At 40.8% G+C, this 16005-nt stretch overlaps 1 protein-coding gene across 4 annotated transcripts in view; it reads right to left on the bottom strand.

Annotated features, from left to right (window-relative positions):
- CHST9 (carbohydrate sulfotransferase 9) overlaps nt 1–16005 on the bottom strand; it is a 284326-nt gene that overhangs the window by 137923 nt on the left and 130398 nt on the right. For 3 of the 4 annotated variants that reach the window (XM_005224066.5, XM_059880825.1, XM_059880826.1), the window contains one exon: nt 14393–14431. The exons of the other annotated variant lie outside the window; for it this stretch is intronic. In XM_005224066.5, coding sequence (XP_005224123.1) covers nt 14393–14431 — 39 coding nt within the window. The remainder of the gene's footprint in view (nt 1–14392; nt 14432–16005) is intronic. 4 annotated transcript variants of the gene reach the window in all.

Here is a 16005-nt window from a genome sequence, read left to right as displayed (position 1 = left end):
GGAACATAAAGAGAGCTGAATGCCTAAGAATTGATGCTTTTGAACCGTGGTGTCTGAGAAGACTCTTGAGAGTCCTTTGGACTGCAAGGAGATCCAACCAGTCCATCCTAAAGGAAATCAGTCCTGAATATTCATTGGAAGGACTGATGCTGAAGCTGAAACTTCAATTCTCTGACCACCTGATGAGAAGAACTGACTCATTGGAAAAGACCCTGATGCAGGGAAAGATTGAGGGCAGGAGGTGAAGGGGACAATAGAGGATGAGATGGTTGGATGGAATCACTGAATTGATGGACATGAGTTTTAGAAAGCTCCAGGAGTTGGTGATGGACAGGGAAGCCTGGTGTGCTGCAGTCCTTGGAGTCCCAAAGAGTCGGACACAACTGAGTGACTGAACTGAATTGAACCATATGATCCAACAATTTTAATTTTAGGTATATACTGAAAAGAAATGAAAATGCAGTCTTGAAGAGATATTTGTCCCCTCATGTTCATAGTAGCATTATTCAGAATAGCCAAAAGGTGGAAGCAACCCAAGTGCCTATTGATGGATGAATGGATAAACAAAATTCATTATACACATTGAATAGCATTCAGCCTTAAAAGGCAAGAAAACCTTGACACATCCTGGAGCATAGATGTATCTTTGAAGATATTACGCTAAGTGAAATAAACCAGTTGCAAAAAGACACTGTATAATTCCATTTATATGAGGCACCTAGAGTGATCAAATTCATAGAGACAGAATGTAGAATCTTATGGGATGTAAGATTTAGTGCCCTTCTAGGTATTGTGACTCACTGGAAAAGACCCCGATGCTAGGAAATATTGAAGGCAAAAGAAGAAGGGAGTAGCAGAGGATGAGACAATGAGATAGCATCACAGATTCTATGGACATGAATTTGAGCAAACTCTGGAAGATAGTGGAGGACAGAGGAGCCTGGTGAGCTGCAGCCCATGGGGTTGCAGAGAGTCGGACTCGACTGAGCGACTAACACTTTCACTTCACTAATAACTCCATGGTGAAGATGTATAAGCAAATGCAGGTCAGCAAGGATAGATTCAAGAGACAGTCTGTGAGGACTCAAACAAGATAAAGATGTTGAAACAAATACCATGGGCTGTGGTCAGGATCATCATCTATAAATGGTTCAAATGGAAGCCAAGACACTGATGATCACATGGAACAAAATCTAATTATTTTTTCTGAAATCAGTCATGTAGTAATTCATGGCCCTTCATTAGCCCCTCAGTATAAATGAGTTGATCAGATTAGTGAGCTGTTTCTAAAAGAGTCCCCTGGGCTCTGGTTTCCCCCCACAATATCTACCTCCCTTCCTGGTTCTCTCTACTTCAAACCAGGCTTTGCCTCTCTCAGAGTCCCTGCAAGAGCCACTCAAGTCATAACCTCACTTCTGAGGTGAGCCGTCTACGGGCGTTTCTTGTTTCCTTAGAGTCTCCTGGCTTCTCTCCTGCCCTCTAAATCCTCTTATCGGGGAATTTTCAGTGAGATAGTAGGACAATTTATACGATTGATTACTGTATTACTCAGCTCAAATGACTATGTTCCCTGTAGATGGTTTTCAGTGACAGAGCATACAAGTATATCACTCACAGCTGATTAAAATGTTTGTGATCATTTCTATGGAAAAAACAACAAAAAAAAAAGAAAAGTTGGGCATCTGTTCTTTTGGTTAGAAATACAGATTCATTGTTTTCTCTGTGGGAAAATCAGGTATGACTTAAGACTCTGCTAACAAGAAACCCTCAGGATCACCTATTCTCTATTTCTGTGGGCATGTTTAATCCTCTGCCAGTATGAGTGCCAGTTTTAACTAATCAAAATATGCACTGACCTAGAATGCTCGGGAATGGAGCAAATCGGGTTGGATGAAAGTGTAATTACTATTATACTGACTAATACACACACCTCGGATGCCCTTTGATGCAACTTCCACAATAAATTCAAACTAGCATGAGCCTAATTTTATTGAGAATGGCTTTGGCTTATACTGCCTTAATGAGCTCTATCATATAACTCCTGAAAGTCTATTTTTACTTGAGTCTCTTTCCATTTTAATCGGCAATTCCCTGTGGGCTTTCCTACAGAATGTTTAAGATGAAAGAGCGAAGTAATTTTTGGCTAACAAAATTACAAACCTTTTCTTCATTTCTTCTTCTGGATGAAAGGAACACATTGGTGGTTCAAGAATCAACCCAGATGAAAGTTCTTCTTCCCTTCTACAATGAGCCACGCTGCTTTATTTTGATGCAGCTAAAGAGGATATTTCTTCCCTGTCACCTAAAGAAACCATGTTTCCGGTCTCAATTGTATGTAAATAAATCCTGCTCTGTGTACCATAATAGCAATCCAAAATAAATTCACAGAGGGAATTTCAGAGAGAGGTTTTTATACCCGCACTTTGACCATGAAGGGTGATGCAATTTCTCCCACATTAGCTATTTGTCGTTTCAGATTTGTTTAATTTGCATACACATTCTGTTTTAAATGTAGTGTTATGAAAAAGAAATTTAGGGATTTTCAAAATAAAGCGGCACAGCTGTTTTGTTATTCAGTCTCCATCATAAATTCAACTAGCTGAAAAGTGAAGCCTGTTTTAAAATAAACTCTTCAGGTTTCCTTTTAATGAATAGCCCGTGTGTTCGTCTTCCATTTTCTGGATGGAAAAATATATCTAAGATACTTATTTCACTTGATGATAAATATTGTTCTGAAACCACAAAACCCAGGGAACGTTGGTTATTTTTTAATAACCAACTTTGGGACTTTGCTGTCAATCAGATGGAGACCCAGGACTGTGCTTGTCAGTGTTTAACAGCTGATTCTCCAGGAATAAGCAAACGAATCAACCAACCCTGGTTTGCCAGTTTCCATGGTGCAAATCCTTCCACCGTGGCCAACTGAGGTTATCTACATGACCTCCCTGAGCATACAGTGGGAAAAAGATATGTACAAACCAGTTCTTTCCAGGTATCTCCCCATATAACTCAAGCTGCTTCTAGCAATCCCCCTGCTTTGAGGCCATTTCTAGCTCTACCAGTTGACACATGAGGTCAAAGCAAGTTATTTAACTTCTCTACATCTTGGTTTTCTCATTTTTAAAATGTTGACCATAAACAAAGTTTACAGAGCCATTTTGAGGGTAAAGTAAAAGTCAGTGAGTGCAGAGCCTGAACTAGTAGGTCTCAGTAAACAGGATTCCCTGACGTAATGACTTAACGATTCTGTCTCTCTCCCTGCTCCTTTTTGAAGGCAAATTCTTCAAAAGAACAAGTGAGTATTTGTTTTCATTTGTTCTCTACTTTCTCCCTCAACCCACTGCTACCTGGATTTCACTAACAGAGCTCCTAAAAAGTAATTTCTTTGTGGTAACCAGGAGATCTTTTTTCTCTTGAATCCAATGAACATTTTCCAGGTGCTTATTTTATTTAACTGCTCTGTGGCATTTCACATACTTGACCAATTTCTTCTTCCGTCTTCCTCCTTCTCTTGGATTCAGAGACAGAGGATCCTGTTGATTCCCACAAGACAACACTGATAGATCTTTCTTAGGCTCCAGCCTCTGGCTTCTTTCACTGTGTTCTTTGCTCACGTTAGGGATTTACCAAGGACTCACTCCAGGCTCTTTTCTTCTTACACCCTCATTTCCCTTTGGGCAGCTTGTTCATAGCCAGGGCTTCAACTCTTATCCAGGTACTGACGGCTTGAAAGGCAAGCCTATGTCTCAGACCCCTCTCTGGGGTTCCAGTCTTGTAATGTCTGCTGCTTATTTAACATTCTTGACATTTCTACCTTCATATTTCATACATCACACTACAATCAACAAAGATATAACTCAGTTTATCATTTTCCCCACCAGATTTGTCCCTCCTCCAGTGTTCCCCACACAGGATGCACTATTCACCTTAATTCTTAGTCTGGAAACCTAGGCATCATCTTCCTCTACCTTCCATATCCAACCAAACAGGCCAATTCTGTCTTGTAAATGTATCTGCATTCATTTCCTTAGCGCCTTCGCTAATGACACTGTCTTAGTCAAGACCCTTCAGACCTTCACCCTTCCATTCTTATAATTAAAGAGATATACTTTCTGATTTCACTGTCTCCAGTCAATTCTCCTTCTAATCCAGACTTCCTCTGGAGGATTTTTATAAAATGCAAATAGACTATGTAATGCCTTGCCCTTCATCAGCTCCTGATATCTGCTGCATAAAGTCCAAACTCCATGGAAGGGCAAAATGGCCCTTGTTCTCACTATCTCATGCTTACTTTTCTGACCACATTGCTTGTCTTAGTTTATTTATTACTGTGCTACATCCAGTCTTACTTAACCACAAAGCTTCCTTCAACAGGCCGTGCTTCTTCTTGTCTTTGTCTTCCTGGAAAGCCAGCCCTTTCGCCTTTTCCACCTCAGTTCAGTTCAGTTCAGTTGCTCAGTTGTGTCCGACTTTTTGTGACCCCACGAATCGCAGCACGCCAGGCCTCCCTGTCCATCACCAACTCCCGGAGTTCACTCAGACTCACGTCCATCGAGTCAGTGATGCCATCCAGCCATCTCATCCTCTGTCATCCCCTTCTCCTCCTGCCTCCAATCCCTCCCAGCATCAGAGTCTTTTCCAGTGAGTCAACTCTTCACATGAGGTAGCCAAAGTACTGGAGTTTCAGCTTTAGCATCATTCCTTCCAAAGAAATCCCAGGGCTGATTTCCTTCAGAATGGACTGGTTGGATCTCCTTGCAGTCCAAGGGACTCTCAAGAGTCTTCTCCAACACTACAGTTCAAAAGCATCAATGCTTCAGCGTTCAGCCTCCTTCACGGTCCAACTCTCACATCCATACATGACCACAGGAAAAACCATAGCCTTGACTAGACGAACTTTTGTTGGCAAAGTAATATCTCTGTTTTTGAATATGCTATCTAGGTTGGTCATAACTTTCCTTCCAAGGAGTAAGTGTCTTTTAATTCCATGGCTGCAGTCACCATCTGCAGTGATTTTGGAGCCCCAGAAAATAAAGTCTGACACTGTTTCCACTGTTTCCTCATCTATTTCCCATGAAGCGAAGGGACCGGATGCCATGATCTTCATTTTCTGAATGTTGAGCTTTAAGCCAACATTTTCACTCTCCACTTTCACTTTCATCAAGAGGCTTTTTAGTTCCTCTTCACTTTCTGCCATAAGGGTGGTGTCATGTGCATATCTGAGGTTATTGATATTTCTCCCGGCAATCTTGATTCCAGCTTGTGATTCTTCCAGTCCAGCAGAGTAGCCATCATGGTCAACAAGAGTCCGGAATGCAATCTCAAAAACGACAGAATGATCTCTGTTCGTTTCCAAGGCAAACCATTCAATATCACAGTAATCCAAGTCTATGTCCCAACCAGTAACGCTGAAGAAGCTGAAGTTGAATGGTTCTATGAAGACCTACAAGACCTTTCAGAACTAACACCCAAAAAAGATGTCCTTTTCCACCTAGTGAATTCCAATTATTTCTTTAAGTACAAGCTCAAATCTCCCCTCTTCCATGAACCCTTCTTTGATATCCTCATAACACCTAGTATGTGATTCTCTAAAAGGCAAACTTGATACTGGATTCGGAGAAGAAGATGGCAACCCACTTCAGGATTCTTGCCTGGGAAATCCCGTGGATAGAGGAGCCTGGTGGGCTGCAATCCATAGGGTCGCACAGAGTCAGACACGACTGAAGTGACTTAGCATGCATTCATGCATTTGAGAAGGAAATGGCAACCCACTCCAGTATTCTTGCCTGGAGAATCCCAGGGACAGAGGAGCCTGGTGGGCTGCCGTCTATGGGGTCCCACAGAGTTGGACACGACTGAAGCGACTCAGCAGCAGCAGCAGCATACGGGATTATAATCATGTCTATGCACCTGTTTTTCTCACCCAGCTGAAAGTGAATGAATTGAAACATTAATGCCATATCTTATTCACCACTTCATCCCCCATATCAAGCACAAAGCCTGGATCACAAAAATATTTAGCAAATTGAATGTATCAACTTATAAACACTTCCCCAGATTTATTCTCTTTCCCCTTTGTGGTACCAAATGAGATGGAATCAAGATATGAGTTTTTTTTTTAATTGAGATCTAATTGACATTAGCATTATATTAGTTTTAAGTGTACAACATAAAGATTCAGTATTTGTATATATAGCAAAATGATTACCACAATAAGTCTAGTTAACGTTTGTCACTGCACAGAGTTACAGGTTTTTTTTCTTTTTTCCTTGTGATGAGAACTTTTAAGATCTACTCTCTTGTTTTGTTGTTGTGGTTGTTTTGCTGTTTAGTAGCTAAGTCATGTTGGATTCTTTGCTACCCTACGGACGTAGACTGCCAGGCTCCTCCATCCATGGGGTTTCCCAGGCAAGAATACTGGACTGGGTTGTCATTTCTTCCTCCAGGGGATCTTCCCGACCCAGAAATCAAACCCACAGCTCCTGCATTAGCATGAGCATTCTTTACCACTGAGCTGCCAGCGAAGCCCTCTACTCTTTTCAGTTCAGTTCAGTTCAGTCGTTCAGTCGTGTCCGACTCTCTGCGACCCCACGAATCACAGCACGCCAGGCCTCTCTGTCCATCACCATCTCCCGGAGTTCACTCGAACTCACATTCATGGAGTCGGTGATGCCATCCAGCCATCTCATTCTCTGTCATCCCCTTTCCCTCCTGCCCCCAATCCCTCCCAGCATCAGAGTCTTTTCCAATGAGTCAACTCTTTGCATGAGGTGGCCAAAGTACTGGAGTTTCAGCTTTAGCATCATTCCTTCCAAAGAAGACCCAGGGCTGATGTCCTTTAAAATGGATTGGTTGGATCTCCTTGCAGTCCAAGGGGCTCTCAAGAGTCTTCTCCAACACCACAGTTCAAAAGCATCAATTCTTCGGCACTCGGCTTTCTTCACAGTCCAACTTTCACATCTATACATGACCAGTGGAAAAACCATAGCCTTGACTAGATGGACCTTTGTTGGTAGAGTAATGTCTCCAAATATGTAATATAGTATTATTAAATGACAAGAGCTTTTGTAAAGTCTGAACAAGTTAGGATGATATGCATTTTCAACCTTGATTCTAACTGGAAGACTGATTCTTAAAGTGAGAATAAAACATGTAGAATATTACAAAATATTAAAATCCAAGAAGTGTAGGCTTTTCAAGAATGACAGTTCATTTAAAAACATATTTGTCACAACATAACCTGGCTGATCGGAGAGGGCAATGGCACCCCACTCCAGTACTCTTGCCTGGAAAATCCCATGGATGGAGGGGCCTGGTGGGCTGTCGTCTCTGGGGTCAACTGAACTGACTTAGCAGCAGCAGCAGCAGCAACCTGGCTGATAACTCCATATGTTTAATGTTGGTCATCGATAATTAAGACAATGACAAACTAGGTCTCCTCATGCTTATTTTTGAGAGTTTCTTGATAGTGTATAAGAACTATGACAAAAAGCACTACAAAAATAGTAACAGTGCAGATAAAAATCATGCTAAATATGCATGCACTTGAAAATTTGTGTTCAATAACTGAGTACCCAGTAAGAAAGTGAACATGCTATTCCCACACAGATGGAAGGATTTATTCAGCATCTAACACTTTTAAATCTGAATGACTGCATGTACAATGTATGTTTAAAGTTTTAAAAATGAGATGCTATTGCTGTTTTACAACATTTCAAAGAAGTGAAAAGCCCAGTTAAAGAGTAAGTAGCAAGAACTGAGCTTGTAAAACAGATGTTCTACCATTTGCTGAATTTCCAATAATAAGTTTCACCTTTGAGTTGAGAGAAAAATAACACTGTTCTTTACCAGTAACTTTTCAGAAATGATGCAAAGGAAAAAAATTCTTAAATTTTTGTGATGCTCTAATGTCGTAAATGGGACTGGTGATGGAAGTAAAGTCTGATGCTGTAAAGAGCAATATTGCATGAGAACCTGGAATGTTAGGTCCATGAATCAAGGTAAATTAGAAGTGGTCAAACAGGAGATGGCAAGAGTGAACACTGACATTCTAGGAATCAGTGAACTAAAATGGGAGAATTTAATTCAGATGATTATTACTACTATATCTACTACTGTGGGCTAGAATCCCTTAGAAGAAATGGAGTAGGCCTCATAGTCAACAAAAGAGTCCAAAATGCAGTACTTGGGTGCAATCTCAAAAATGACACAATGATCTCTGTTCATTTCCAAGGCAAACCAATTTATATCACAGTGATCCAATGCCCCAACCAGTAATGCTGAAGAAGCTGAAATTGAATGGTTCTATGAAGACCTACAAGACCTTCTATAATGAACACCCAATAAAGATGTCCTTTTCACCACAGGTGACTGGAATGCAAAAGTAGGAAGTCGAGAGCTACCTGCAGTAACAGGCAAATTTGGCCTTGGAGTACAAAATAAAGCAGGTCAAAGGCTAACAGAGTTTTGCCAAGAGAATGCACTGGTCATAGCAAGCACCCTCTTCCAACCAAAATCAGATTGATTATATTCTTTGCAGCCAAAGATGGAGAAGCTCTATAGAGTCAGCAAAAGCAAGACCAGGAGCTGACTGTGGCTCAGACTATGAACTCCTTATTGCAAAATTAAGACTTAAATAGAAGAAAGTAGGGAAAACCACTCAGAGAAGGCAATGGCACCCCACTCCAGTACTCTTGCTCAGAAAACCCCATGGATGGAGGGGCCTGGTGGGCTGCAGTCCATGGGGTCGCTAGGAGTCGGACATGACTGAGCGACTTCACTTTATTTTTTCACTTTCATGCAATGGAGAAGGAAATGGCAACCCACTCCAGTGTTCTTGCCTGGAGAATCCCAGGGACAGGGGAGCCTGGTGGGCTGCCATCTATGGGGTCGCACAGAGTCGGACACGACTGAAGCGACTTAGCAGTAGCAGCAGCAGGGAAAACCACTGGACCATTCAGGTATGACCTAAATCAAATTGCTTACGATTATACAGGAGAAGTGACAAATAGATCCAAGGGACTAGGTCTTATAGACAGAGAGTCTGAAAAACTATGAATGGAGGTTCATGACATTGTACAGGAGGCAGTGATCAAGATCATCCTCAAGAAAAAGAAATGCAAAAAGGCAAAATGGTTGCCTGAGGAGACCTTACAAATAGCTGGGAAAAGAAGAGAAGCTAAAGGTAAAGGGGAAAAGGAAAGATATACCCATTTGAATGCAGAGTTCCAAAAATAGCAAGGAGAGATAAGAAAGCCTTCCTCATGGATCAATGCGAAGAAATAGAGGAAAACAATAGAATGGGAAAGACTAAAGAAGTCTTCAAGAAAATTAGAGATACCAAAGGAACATTTCATGAAAAGATGGGCACAATAAAGGACAGAAATGGCATGGACCTAACAGAAGCAGAAGATATTAAGAAGAAGTGGCAAGAATACACAGAAGAACTATACAAGAAAGATCTTAATGACCCAGATAACAACGATGGTGTGATCACTCACTTAGAGTCAGACATCCTGGAATGTGAAGTCAAATGGGTTTTAGGAAGCATCACTACAAACAAAGCTAGTGGAGGTGGTGGAATCCCAATTGAGCTATTTCAAATCCTAAAAGATGATGCTGTGAAACTGCTGCACTCAATATGCCAGCAATTTTGGAAAACTCAGCAGTGGCCACAGGAGTGGAAAAGTTCAGTGTTCATTCCAATCCCAAAGAAAGGCAATGCCAAAGAATGTTTAAACTACTGCACAATTGCACTCATCTCACACGCAGCAATGTAATGCTCAAAATTCTCCAGCCAGGTTTCAGCAGTATGTGAACTGTGAACTTCCAGATGTTCTAGCTCGATTTAGAAAAGGCAGAGGAACCAAAGATCAAAGTGGCAACATCCATTGGATCATCGAAAAAGCAAGAGAGTTCCAGAAAAACATTTACTTTTGCTTTGACTAGACCAAAGCCTTTAACTGTGTGGATCACAACAAACTGTGGGAAATTCAAGAGATGGGAATACTAGACCACCTTACCTGTTCCTGAGAATTCTTTATGCAGGTCAAGAAGCAACAGTTAGAACTGAATATGGAACAACAGACTGGTTCCAAATCAGAAAAGGATTATGTCAAGGCTGTATGGTAAAGAATCGAGCTGCCAATGTAGGAGACATGGGTTTGATTCCTGGGTTGAGAAGACACCCTGGAGAAGGAAGTGGCACCCTCTCAAGTATTCTTGCCTAGGAAATTTCATAGACAGAGAAGCCAGGTGACTACAGTCCATGAGGTCACAAAGAATCAGACACAACTCAGCAACTTAACAATACCACCATCTTAAATGAAAAGAATGCAAAGTCATTTTGAAACATTCATTATCATCCCTACTGATAACTCCATTCTCTGGTCCATTAGGACTATTCTTTACTTCATACTTAGCTGAATTTGAAAGTGTTCTCCTTTTTGGAAAAATTGGAATAGTATCTGTTTAACCGATGGTGTCTCTTGATAGTCTAGCTTAGTAAGCCTTGTAATACCTCTTTTTCTAAATAATAATTTATGAAGCATTTTTCTCTGCAAGAATTCTTCTTTGTGTTTTTGTTGTTGTCTTCTAAAAAACAAGAATTCCTAACCTCAAAAGGGATTTTTTTTTCTCCTAAGAGAAAAGTAACTTCACATTCCATAGAGTTTTTATGTAGAAATCTATGGAACATAGCTGGTTATTTTTTTCTATTTTTTTGATCAGGACAAATAGATAATTGTTGATGTTGGGAACTTGCCTCCTGGCATTTTTCTATTTACCATTTCACCTCCATATATTTTTAATATTCTTTACCAACCCAAACAGCCAAATTTAGCTTTGATGTTGCTGGCCACATTTTATGAATTTGACATGGGTTTCCAAATTCAATGTCAAGATGCATATGCTTTGAATTATCTTTTGAAAATGGCTAAGCTTACCATAGCTTTTGAAAAATGGTATCAGGTTATCCATACTCTCTTGTGACTCATTCCTGGCTTATCAAAAAGAGCATCATACTTGAAACTACAGCCAGGGCTGCAATCAGGACACAAACAACTTTCTCCCACAAGAAGCTAAATGGACTATAGAATAATTTTATTTCACTGTCTTTACTAAACAACTCAGTCTAAACTAACAAACTTTGGGACATGATTCATTCAGTTACATAATGAAATATGAGCCATTTAGGAATTTTTGTAGTGTTGATCCATACACAGATTGTAGAGCTATTTTAATAAAGAACTGACAGTAAGTAGAATCAGACACAAAATTGAGAACCTTAGGAATGATCCAACCAACTTTTCAGGAATTTCTTATCAACATCTCTTGCATACAACAGAAATTAATACTGCATCATAAAGTAATTATATATACCCCAGTAATAAAATTTTTAAAAAACTACTATAAAAAAAAAAATCCCTTGCAAGTGATGGCCCAACTTCTGTAAAGTGTTACTCACATAAGTTTATTCTTCCCAGTCCTGGAGAAGTTTCCTAGTTAGGAAGTTATTTCTTTTTTTGAGTAAAAACACACCTCTGTAACTTTCATCTTAGTGCAAGATTCTTTAAACAAAGAATTAACCAACCTACTCACTCAGTAGGCTTCCCTGGTGGCTTAGTGGTTAAGAATCCAGCTGCGGTGCAGGAGACCGCCTGCAATGCATGTTACACAGACTGGATCCCTGGGTCAGGAAGATCCCCTGGAGGAGGAAATGGCAACCCACTCCAGTATTCTCGCCTGGAGAATCCCATGGACGGAGGAGCCTGGTGGGCTACAGTCCATGGGGTCACAAAGAGTAGGACACGATTGAGTGACTTCACTTTCACTTTCTTTCTTTCTTGCCTTGGAAACCCCACCGACAGAGGAGCCTGGTGAGCTACAGTCCAAGGGGTTGAAGAGTCACACAACTTAGCGACTAAACTACTACCATAACCAGTCACTCAAAAATTGAGGGTCCTGGAACTCCCTATTTTTCTCTACCATATTTATTCTTCTAAATTCTTTCTCCCGCAGCTGGGAGATGGACCCACTATAAGCAAAAGGGTGCTGGGTTGTGCTTAGCTGCTCAGTCATGTCCAACTCTTTGTGATCCCATGGACTATAGCCACCAGGCTCCTCTGTCTATGGAATTCTCCAGACAAGAATACTGGAGTGGGTTGCCAAGCCTCCCCCCAGGGGATCTTCCCAACCCAGGGATTGAACCTAAGTCTCCCACATTGCAGGCAGATTCTTTACCATCTGAACCACCAGGGAAGCCCCAAGCAAAAGGGTGTACTGTCTAATTCAGCAGGCAGGACACAGAATCTGAGCAGAATGGAAGATAATGAATACAAAGAAATCCAGGCAGGAAGTAAGAAGCAGGAGTGCCTATGATGTTATTGGTATCTCAGGCACATGCTTTACAAAGATGCAGACATTCAGAGAAGAACCACAAACTGAACATGGTTATACTTCTGGCCACACTGGCAATGGTTATGTCTCAGTTTTGAAAACTCAGACTGTCTTTACGAATGCAGATTTCCTGAGGGCAGGATTTGTGTTCTTTGAAACGATGAGGAGCCAAAAAATTTTCCCCAATAATTTGAGCTCTGTGTGCCAGTTATCCTTGACTTCACTTCCTCACAGAAAGTTTCTTCCGTTTTCTCACAGAAATAGAACATACTGACAAGCTGCAGATCAGTTGAGGCAAGTTAGCTCCATTAAAGAAGGGAGTTTCCTCAGAACCCTGGTGATCAGTGTTTGCCTTAAAAAGACGGTCTAATTGTTGAAAAATATTTTACTAAGCAAGAAACCTAACACTTTGTTGAAATGATTGCACTTTGATTTGGAAAGAAAGCTTAGGAGGGTGGGACTCTGGGAAGAATAAGGAATGAAGAAATCTGAGTTCTTCTCTTGTCTCTGTTGCTAGTCCCTTATGTCACCTTGGTCACGCAGCATATTAGAACCCACAAGCATGGAGGGGACTTAAAGAGGCATCTGGTTTAACACTTTGCCCAGCTTAGCTTTCATCTCAACAATAAAGTTTCTTTACGCCCATACCTACAGGATCATAGCAATAGCGGTTCAGAAACAGTATAAACAATTCTCCCCCAAGGAGCAATAATGGAGGTGATCACATCTGTGAGGACGCCAGACACTTTCTTGACTTCACTTTTTTTTTTTTTTTTGGCATTCATGATAAGGTTTTAAAAGAGCCACAGGGAGAAGGCAAACAATAACATTTAAAAGGGAAATCGTGTCTAAGATGAACCCTAACAATGGGAAGGAGAAAAGAGACAGGGGCTTAGACTACTTTAACATTTTTGGTTTTGGATTAACACAAATTTTGGCTTTCTGTTGACTGCATTGTTTGCAAACATTAACACATCATTATCAGATCAGAAAAAAAAAAAAAGGAAGTTGAAAGAAGACAGTATTTGGGAGTAACACGTTGGTGAAAACTTAGCAAGGGAGGTGGGAATTCCCTGGTGGTCCAGTGCTTAGGACTCCATGCTTCCACTGAAGCGTGCGAGGGTTCTATTTCTGGTCAAGGAACTAAGATCCCGCATGTGGCAAGATGTGGCCAAAAAAAAAAAAATAATAATAAACAAAAATAAAAAACACTCAGTTAAAAAAAATAAAATAATGGTTAAAAAATCTTAGGATGGGTGGTGGGCATGGGTACATATGCCAAATTAGAATTCTCTGTGAATACTGACAATTTTCGGGCACTGGGAACTGGAAAATTGCCCTTATGCAAATATTTACTTGGCAAATGAAACTTTATCTTACCATACATGATTTTAAGCCAAAAGCCTAGTGATGAAAATATGGAAATGTCAAAATGTATTTCTGTATCAGATAGCAAATATTGGCCCCTACTATGTGCAATGGCACTGTGCCAAAGCACCATTTACTTCTGCATATATCTTAGGATTTAGAAGTGGAGAAATCTTAAAATTCCTTCAAAATGTAAAGACTCTTCTTGCTTAACTGACACCACCCTGAAAAACATCAACTACATAAATGACTTCAAGAAAAATAATTAAGGTTCACAGATATTTAGGGAAATGAAACAGTTGTCAACAACTACAACCTTCACATTTTGAAGTTGGTGGTTGCAACACTTACTTTTTAAATAGGTAATCATGGAAAAATTGAGTAACATGCCATCTCATTTTCATCTGAATAGAAAGGTGGGATGAAAAGGACATGACTTATGTGAAAGTGAAAAAGCAAAATGTGTTCATTTATTTTCATTAATTCAAAGTCAATCAAGTCTAGATTTATAAACTACTGCATTTTTAAGGTGAGTTTTTGAATATTATAATGCAAATCGGTTGTGTTTTTTTTCAAGGTGGAAGTAAAAACATGACATAAAGCTGAGGCCAATTAGTCAGCATCTTACCTGAAGTCGCTCTTTGTTCTCTTCTCTTCTCTACTTTCCCTGCAATAAGAAGTGGCGGATCAGTTGCAATATGCAGCTGTGAGAAAATGATGTAACTAAGACAGAAGCCCAGTTTATCGCAATTTCCAGACACAGTCACTAGGTCAGCCATGTTCAACATTTTTCCCGAGATGACTGGGCACAGAGGAAAGGGCCCAGCAATATTTTCAAATCAATTTACAAAAGTCAAAAATTAATGAATATGCATTAAATATGCTGCTGGGCTTAAAAAAATCTTGTTAGAGCCATTTACTCAACAGTAAAATTAAGAGTGCAAACCCCACCCATAGGACAAATCCCCATGTTCCATGTGCGGGTAAACACGTAACTAAGATAAGACCGTGCCCTCTTATGACCAACTTGGGAAGATAAAGGACAGAAAATACGACATGAAACAAGATGCGCCCTCAAAGGGCATGTGTGTGTGTGCGTGTGTGCTCAGTCATGTCTGACTCTCTGCAATGCTGTGGACTGTAGCCCACCAGGCTCCTCTATCCATGGTATAAATGTTTAAAATACTAGAGGGTGAAATGATTAGTTTTAAGAAATAAAGGGGTGCCCATGAAGTTATGGAGAATACTTAACTTAAAAATCAAATATGGAGTATTTGATTTGAACCTTGAAGACATATGTAATTTGGGGAATTTTAAATAAGGAAAGGATTAATTCTTGACCAAAGAAATAGTATAGATTCTGTGCATGCATACATGCATGCTATGTCACTTCAGTTGTGTTTGACTCTGTGACCTTATGGACTGTAGTCGGCTGGGTTCCTCTGTCCCTGGGATTCTCCAGGCAAGAATACTGGAATGGGTTGCCATGCCTTCCTCCAGGGGTCCTTCCCAACCCAGGCACTGAACATGAGTTTCTTACATCTCCTACACTGGCAAAGTGAAAGTGAAGTCGCTCAGTCGTGTCTGACTCTTTGTGACCCTATGGACTGTAGCCCACCAGGCTCCTCCGTCCATGGGATTTTTCCAGGCAAGAATTCTAGAGTAGGTTGCCATTTCCTTCTCCAGGGGATCTTCCTGACCCAGGGATCAAAACAGGGTCTCCTGTACTGCAGGCGGACTCTTTACTGTCTGAAATCCCATTGGCAGGCAAGTCCTTTACCACAGGTGCCACCTGGTAAGACCTATGGGTTTTGTAGGACAGGGCTGTCCTACAAAACCCATAGGTCACCTTTAGAACTTGCCTTAAGAACTCAAATGAACAGAGTTTTGCATAGGAGGAGGGCTATCTGAGAAGTTGGGCAAGAGGTTGAGTATGTCAGTGGGAGCAAAGAGGAGGGAAGTGATGGGTGCAGAGGAGACGGCAGGAAAGCAGAGCTCACAGGGCCCAGGGGTTTACAAACTGTAAGTGCAAGGGAAAAGGAAAGGTCAAAATGAATGGCTATCTAGGTGTCTCTGGGTGTGGTGATGCAATTCAGGGAAACGGTAAACATGATGGGGACATGGGAATGATGAGTTCAGTTTTAGGCTTAATGAGTTTGAAGTGCTATGGGGACTTGGAGCTTGGGAGGGTGATTGGAATTGAAATTACAGACGTAGAAAATGGCCATCTTAAGAAGGTGG

Source organism: Bos taurus, chromosome 24, assembly GCF_002263795.3.
Source record: "Bos taurus isolate L1 Dominette 01449 registration number 42190680 breed Hereford chromosome 24, ARS-UCD2.0, whole genome shotgun sequence".
Classification (NCBI taxonomy): domain Eukaryota; kingdom Metazoa; phylum Chordata; class Mammalia; order Artiodactyla; family Bovidae; genus Bos; species Bos taurus.
This window is presented reverse-complemented; position numbering and strand designations above follow the sequence as displayed.